The 8,348-nt window shown below is 34.1% G+C and overlaps 1 protein-coding gene across 1 annotated transcript; it reads right to left on the reverse strand.

The window, feature by feature from the left end:
* Nucleotides 1–2,326: 2,326 nt before the first annotated feature.
* On the reverse strand, nt 2,327–4,590 carry LOC109217331 (peroxidase 15-like). The gene is made up of 4 exons (XM_019381572.1): nt 4,320–4,590; nt 4,008–4,205; nt 3,042–3,207; nt 2,327–2,932 (listed from the first exon to the last, which is right to left on the reverse strand). The coding sequence occupies exons 1-4, from the start codon at nt 4,527–4,529 to the stop codon at nt 2,520–2,522; spliced, it is 987 nt and encodes a 328-aa protein (XP_019237117.1). The 5' UTR covers nt 4,530–4,590; the 3' UTR covers nt 2,327–2,519.
* Nucleotides 4,591–8,348: the final 3,758 nt, after the last annotated feature.

Raw genomic sequence — 8,348 nt, forward strand, 5'->3', positions numbered from 1 at the left:
TGTTGTTTGATATGATGAATTTCGAGGGAATTCTTGGCATGGATTGGTTTTTCCCGTATTACGCTATCTGCCATGATAATGGAGAGGTCATTTGATCAGTCTAAGAGTAGGGTGATTTTATTTTTGAAGATTCAACGTATGATTGAGAAGGGGTATTTAGCATATATACTTGGCTTTCATTTGGAATACTAGTGCAGAGACTCCCTCTATGGATTCGGTGCAGGAGGTGAAAGAATTTCCTGATGTGTTTCCTACGGATCTACCGGGAATGCCACTAGATAGGGATATTAATTTTGGTATTGATTTGGTGCCGAGCGCCCATCCCAAATCTATTCAACTATATTTTATCGCTTTAGCAGAGATGAAGGAGTTGAAAAAGCAATTGCAAGATTTGTTTGACAAGGGATTCATAAGATTTAGTGTTTCACCTTACGGTGCACCAGTGTTGTTTGTGAAGAATAAGGATGGTACTATAAAGATGTGCATTACTTATGGGTTGCACGCCGCAACAGGTTTTATTAGCGCTTGGGCAGGATCCGCCCATCCAGAGTATGATATACCATCAGTGAGCGCATGTACCGTACAATTCTGAGTGATTGAAAGTGGTGAGTAAGAAGTGTGAGACAGTAGAATTGAGTACTCTAAGAGTGTGAGTACATGAGTTTGTCACTGTTATGCATTACATATGACATGCACATTTGACATGTACACATAGAGATGTAACATTCCTCATATCAGTTATACTTGGCATATTTTTTCAGTGTTGAGCTTAAACTGTTAAACTTGAAAGCATGTCTACATTTCTGTACTATATACAAACTGATTATAAGATTTCTCTAAGTTATTACTGTCATTTCCCTGTTATATCTGTACTGTTATTATCTGGATTTGGACTGTACTTTTTTGAGCTCGTCACTGCTTTCAGCCGAAGGTTAGTCCTGTTACTTATTGAGTACATTAGGTCGGTCTTACTCATACTACACTCTGCACTTCGTGTGCAGATCCAGGTACATTGCTAGACTTGGGGCAGTATCTGCTTGGAGACTATTGAGGTAGCTACTATGGCATCCGCAGGCCTCGACCCTCCTTCTTTTCAGTTTATTTAGCATTGTTCTATCTTTCCAGATAGTTGTATTAGAAGTTTTGACTGTGTTGATACTTAGTAGCTCATGTACTCGGTGACAGCCGAGTTTTGAGAGATTTTGTAGTTGACTGACAGTTGTGCTTGTCGGTTTATGAGATTTTTCACTGTTAAACTTATTTCATCATGTTTTCATTTTAAAATGCGCAGTTATTTGTGATTGTGAGCTTGCCTAGTAATGTGATAGGCTCCATCATGACATGTTGAGTTTTAGGTCGTGACACTTTATGTCCACCCCCTGCACTATTTTACAATAATAAGTCTTCATATTTTATGCCTATAAAAGGCTATGTAAATTGCAATGGAACGACACACCAAAATTAGGGAAAAGCTTCTTTTTTCTATCTCTCTTTCTTATTCTATTTTACTAAATTGCTTTTATTTTATAATATATGTGCAATTTTAATGTTTTTTTTCCTTAATCATTTTGATGTTTGGTTGATATAATTTTTTTTTGTTAAAAGATCATTTTTTCACAGCAAGTTTTTCCAATTTTTGAAACAATCACTAGGTCGTTTGGTACGAAGGATAGGTATAATTGATCCCGTGATAGAAGTTGGGATGATATTTATCTCATATTTGGTTATAGATACCTGAAGAAGTTTATACTAAAATGGTGGGATTAGTTATCCCATATAAAAGGCGGGATAACTAATCCAATAAAATATCTCATCACATGGAATATTCTTATTTATCCCACCATTCTACCAAATGCTAATTGACTCTCCATGACGTGGAAAGTTATTGGAGATTTGTTTCTACATTTGGAACCGCTAGCTGCGATTTATGGGGGCGTCATATCAGCTCCAAAAATGAAGCATGTAATTCAGTTACTCCCTTCAAAATTTTATTCTGTATAATGGTCTTGTGCATGAGCAGATCTAAACAGTTATTAATTTGAATTCTTTATGTACACATATACATTGTACTAACTCAAACTTAAGAAAATTTGATACATGTAAATTCTCAAATGTAAAACCGAGTTACTAATGTCCGGAGGCAAATTTATATTATAGAGTTACTGAATTTAGAATGAGGGTGATTTCACTATATGTATTCATAGTTTGAGAAAAGAACAATAAGCTCAGTTGAACTCACCGAACAATAAGTTCAATTGCTTTATGTGACTTAGCTCCTATCTATTGAAGTTTTAATCATGGAGAAAGACGAGTTGGAGTACAAGAATCAAAATTAATTTCCCATTTAAGATAGATAACAACAAAGTAACAAATACACCAAAGTTCCACGAAGTAACAACACTTGACTTAAGTAAAGCAAAGAACTTTGTTCATAATAAAACTTGCTGACTTGGCCTAACAAACTTTGCTTCAGAAAAAAAAAAAAAAAGAAAAAAGAACCTTTAGTCAAAACTTTTGCTTCAATTGACTCTTTTACAATCTGACCGAATCTCTCCATTGGTCCCAGTTAATGGGCTAATATTTCCCATATTAATCATTGACTGAACGAAGCTTTGAAAGAATGTATTTTGGCTACTGCTAAATGTGTTGACAATTGAGACAGTTGCTGCACCAGCTGTGGAGAATAACTCTTGATCTGATTGCAGAAGCCCTTGATTATTCTGCAAATTTGCAAAATAATTATTGTCAAAACTATCCGAGGTTGTAGGATCAAGGTTAGCCAAGGTTGTGGCATTTCCATTTTGAGGACATATTTGCCTTAGGTTGGCCAAATAAGTTGTGTTTAAGGTAGGGTCAGGATTTCCTGTGCCATTAAAATTGTTAAGGCGGGCACTGAATACGCGACATTGGGCACGTCCAAATGTGTGCGCACCTAAAATAATAGAAAAGAAAAATGATATTTTTAGACGATAAAATTGTTTGACTGTCCAAATAGTAATAAAAATATAGTATAAAATAGGACAGAGGGAGTAATTGATTACCAGATAAGGCAACTAGATCGGTAACGTTAAGGCCAACAGCAGAAAACTTTGCTGTAATGTTGCTTAAGCCTTCAACAGGAGAAGGAATAGAAGTATTGGCTCCTCCCTGGTTTGCTGTTCTGCTGTCTCTTCTCCCTAATGAAACATTCCACGAAGGTCCACCTGCCTGTACCCCAATTGACATGATTAAATAATTGATTCAGAAAAGATTTCAATATTTACTCTTAATATTCTATTGGGTATGCAAACAAAGTCTCATATTGATAACTGAAAATAGTAGGTGTAGGGAGTCTATATATTATGTGTAGGGATCTCTCAATGGTATGAGCCTTTTTGAAAAGAATTGTGCGGGCTTGGCACAAACAACACTATGTTAAGAGTAAATATTTGGGTTGGTTTAGCCCAACAGTTGGTATCAGAGCCCAGATACAGCGGGATGAGTATGGCGATGGTAGAGTGATGGTGCGGAGCTCGGTTTGCTTACCCTTACAAGTTGTGGATCGTAGTAGTGGATCAAGCCTGCACGATTTTTCTCAAAAGGACTCATACCATTAAGAGATCCCTACATATTATATGTAAGTGCCCAATATTTTCAGCTACTAATATAAGACTTTATTCGCATGCTCAACACATTTAACGAAGGAAAACAAAAACCTTGCAAAAAAACAAACAATGTAAGGATTTGCTTTGCCTTTCCTTGCTTACAGTTACTTCCATTTCCAATAAATTTCTAGTTAGTATATATACCCATAAGAACCAACTATCACCGTATAGATTCCACCCACTCTCGGGTCATCAGTCCTCTCAATATAGTAACAGGTAACCTATCTTATTTTACCGGTTACTAGACGTACATTTTGTGGACAGTTATATGCAGTTACAGTTAGTTAACATGACAGTATACAAATTATTTACACAGTCAGTGCATGTAAATTAAACTCAAAGTACATATATAAGATTGCATACCAATGAAACTGAGGCTTCTGCAGCAAGAGCAAGAATGTCAGCACAAGATACAACACCAGGGCAAGAACTCTCAACAGCAGATTTGATGTTGTCAACAACATCGAAACCTCTTGCGGAATTAGCATTAGGCGCTGCATCTTTCTCACTTACTATATTTGCTGTTGCATTATTATCCAACAAAAGCGAAGCATCACATCCCTGGAAATCACATGTAACAGAAAATCAATTTATCATAAAATAGAATAATAGAAGTCACTTAAGAAGTAACAAATCTATTGTTTAAGAAATTAAATAGTTAAATCATGGTTTTACGTTGACAAAACAATCATGGAAATGGAGACGAATGAGGCTGGCCCCAATACGAGCATCAGATTGCAAAGCTTGCTGAATAACATTTTGCACAATGCTTGAAACATTTGGACATGTAGTTGCGTAAAAATTAGCACTCAATTGAGCATTTGATCCATAGAAACTGAAAATTGCTAGTAAAATGCATAAAATTGCTAAAGAAGAAGGAGCCATATTTGTTTCGGATTTCTTATTAGGTAGACAATTTCTTTTACTTGTGTCTCGTGAATAGGTAGAGATCTAAGCAATATATACAGAAATAATTGCCTTGCTTTCCTGATTTATTCTTGACAATTTCAAACATCATAGTCAAACAAAATAATTTGCTTTGTCTGGTAATATTAGGAAACCTCTACTACTAGTCTACTACAACTAAGTTTTGTGGAAAATTGTTTAGCCATATGAGACTATATCAACATTTGAGTAAAAAATTAATTTCCACTGCTTTCTTGATTAATTAAAATCTTGTGAAACATGTCCTCGGTTTTTAGAATTTGTATTAATTTTGAAGAGTTTGAGATGTTACCCACTTCGCACATAAGATAAATTTCTTTACTGTGTGAATGATATAGGCAAGTTATGACAGATTGTGACAGCGTCATGAAAAATCAATAAAGTTGATTTAACATTTTAACACCTTTGATAGAAAGTCCTCAAAGATTCTCCATAATTTAACACAATATAACAATGTGGGCCGCCTGAGTTCAACCCTACCGTAATTCTGCACCTTGTGATTCTTTGAAAGGAAAAGGGTTAATTTTGCTCATTTACTGTGCGAAATTGTTTAATTTTAACTCCTGTTATATTTTCGGTACAAATATACCTCTAATGTTCTTAAAGTGTTCAAATATAGCTCTCTTTTTTAGGGCTATCCAAGATGGACGTCCAATCCTACATGATACGGGTATTTTGATGACTGGCAGTATTTAATTACATATTTATCTCATGTGGCAGCGTGCTTGTTATTTCCGATAGCGTGTTGATGAATTTCTAGTTATTTTCATTTTACAAGAAATTCAAAATTAGTTTATGGATTTTTTTGGTCACAAATTTAGTTTTATGACTTTGCTTCCAGAAATCCTTCTTTCAATGTTCATCCCTCAAAACAAATTCTCTTGTATTCTTACTAAAAGTTTAACTTTTGCTAGCCTCAATTGTACCCTGTTTGTGTTGATGAGACAGTACCAATGGAAAAATGAGGCCTCAAACAGTATGCAATACATTCAATACTGTAACGATGGGGTAAAATTTGAAGACAGCTTTGGTAAGAATGAGCCATAAAACATGTGAACCAAAGAAAACCAGATTTAACTAACTGAAAATGCGACTTCAAGTGCTCCAGTGAGCAAGTGGCTAAAAAGTACTAAGTCGCAACACGTCAACTGTTTATTACACTTAAGTTAATGTTGCATATATTAACAGCTTATAGCTGTAATTCATTATATAGATATTCGTGGTATTTCCAATTAATAGTGTGTTTGGCCAAGCTTCTATATCACCTAATTTTAAGTAGTGTTTTTTTCAAAAATATTTTTGATGAGAAATAATTTGTGTTTGTCTAATTGATCTGAGCAATAATTAATGTCTGACCAAGCTTTTGAAAAGTGCTTTCAAATATATTTTTGTTTACCCTAAAATTCGAGTAACAATTAAACTTGTATTGTGGTTTTAAGGATATGTGATTTACTCCAATACCAATTGATAAACAAGGAATTAAATAGATAAATTAAAGAATAAAATAGATCAAACCAGTGTGTAAGTTAAATCTCGATCTCGATCTGTGATAATCTCGAGGTATGATAACGGGAATAACAAATGATAAAACAACTTTGATGAATAGTAAGTGAAAGATCAAGAGAATAATGTGCGTATATTTTCTTATCAGTGAACAATGACCCGTACAAATGAATGGGATCCCCCTTTATATAATAGAGGAGTCTTAAATAAGGTACACTTCTAATTATAGTAGGAAGTCATATTTGACAACTGTTTAACCGCCAAAGACCAATCCATTCCGAATTCACGCCGTGATCTCCTGCCCGTTGCGGGTATCTCGCTCTTTCCGTTACTGAATCATACCGGTATCATCTCGAAGCATGCCTTCTTCTGACCACGGTAAGTGTTATCGACCTCGGTCTTAGAAAGGAACTTCGACCCCGAGCTCGACGTTCTGATCTTCCGACGTGGTATCACCTTTTCCATCGAGGGACAAAATCGATAGCTCTGATTTCCATCCTATATAATTTTTTCTCAAAAGTGCTTTTCAAAATATGTTCCAAATGGAATATCACACTTTTATATTTAGAAATAATTTAACTAAAATAAAATTTTTTTACCATTAATAAAATGATTTACGGTCACACAAATATCCCAGGCATATTTTAGACATAAGTTTCAAAAGTTCTCTTTTTTTTTATTTTTTATTTTTTAAAATATTTCATGTCTAGTAAAATGGTGGCACATAAATTGGGACGGAGAAAGTAATTTTTTTGGTCGACATGAATCTTTTCGTCGAGTATACTTTAACGAGTGACATTTGAAACAATGAATCTCTAGACATATTTGCTTGGTTGGCTTGGACTAACGCGGATAATCTTATTGACAGCCGAATCGCAAAATGTTGCAATCAAATGGAAAATTACACAATTAATTTTCAAATCAAGGGGGGTAAAAAGAAAAAAAGATTAGATATAAGGGTTTGGTGAGAGTAGTTGGAACTGAAGTACGTATAAACTTTGACTATTTACAGCCCTAATAGCGAGCCATAATTACCTAATCAAAGCAATTGGTTTCTAAAATATGCCTTACGACATTGAAATGATCTCTAATCTTCCTGCATGTACATCACACTTAGCTTTACGCGCTAAAGAATAGATTATTAGTACCAGAAAGGGAAGAAAAGAAAAACATAAAAGTTAATGTATATCTAATAGAGCCTAGGAAGGCAATTTATCAAACAACAATTATTTTCAAGCTTGCTGGTTCATTTGGCTTTTTCTTCGTGTGTCAACGATATTGAGTGTTGTAATTTGTCCGAAAGAAATTCGTTTCAAATGTCCAAACAGGGTATAAATATCATTTCATACATATCTCTCTCTCCAACAAATTGACCCTTATACCCTACTCAAGGAAAAAAGTAAGATTTCAGATTAAAATTTTCATTCTCTCTTGACTTTCATGAAGGAAAATAAAAGTTCACATTTTTTCTACCATTACTTAAGTAAACTATATACACATGAGTATTATCCTTAATTATATACCATATCTTTTTTATAACATAACTATAAAGGTTAATATTAATGTATATTATGTAATTATTTATCTTTAATTGACCTATCCAATACTCTAATTACATACATGAGTATATTATGCTTGCCTTTATCTCAGCTTCTTATTGTTGAGCTGAGCTTATATTGGTTTTGATGATTAACAAACAATTATAAAAAAAAATCAGGTCTCTTAAAATAACTTTCAGAAGCTGAAAGTTATTTTCTAATGCAAGTTGGTTTGAGCTGGAAAAATAATTTCTGTTGAAGGTCTGGTTCCTTGAATGATTTACCTCGTGGGATGAAAATATGGTAGTAATTGGAGGAATTCTTGGTCAATATGGATTCATTAATTATGAAAATACTTGCATAAAAAGGAAAAGCGTGTGAAGGAGTCTTTTAAGAAAAAAAAAATAATCCTGTTAGAATTTGTTTCCTTAAGAGATAACCGATTATCTTAGGTCTTGGAGCTAAAAGTGAAAAAATGGGCCAACCTCAATCCTATATAAAACATCATATTGTTGTTATTGAAGACTACTTCTGTTTCGCACAAACATTGAGACTACTCTTGAAAATATCAATCATCCCAAGAAGATACTTTCGAGATTCAAGCTGGTCAATTGAAGAGCCTGTTCCAAAAGACGAAGCTGTTCAAATTCTTTAGTTATTTAAGTTGAGTAAATTGTTCTTTAATTGTAACACATTTTGCTTATAAGAAGCGTATTGT

This window comes from Nicotiana attenuata, unplaced genomic scaffold (assembly GCF_001879085.1).
Source record: "Nicotiana attenuata strain UT unplaced genomic scaffold, NIATTr2, whole genome shotgun sequence".
NCBI classification, from domain to species: domain Eukaryota; kingdom Viridiplantae; phylum Streptophyta; class Magnoliopsida; order Solanales; family Solanaceae; genus Nicotiana; species Nicotiana attenuata.

What these genes read in the sequence shown, in the direction of transcription:
- LOC109217331 (XM_019381572.1), bottom strand. Translation starts at nt 4,529, where the DNA reads ATGGCTCCTTCTTCTTTAGCAATTTTATGCATTTTACTAGCAATTTTC. An exon ending in CAGAAGCCTCAGTTTCATTG is followed by an intron (nt 3,208 to 4,007) that starts GTATGCAATCTT and finishes ATTGGGGTACAG; the next exon opens with GCAGGTGGACCTTCGTGGAA. An exon ending in CGATCTAGTTGCCTTATCTG is followed by an intron (nt 2,933 to 3,041) that starts GTAATCAATTAC and finishes CTATTATTTTAG; the next exon opens with GTGCGCACACATTTGGACGT.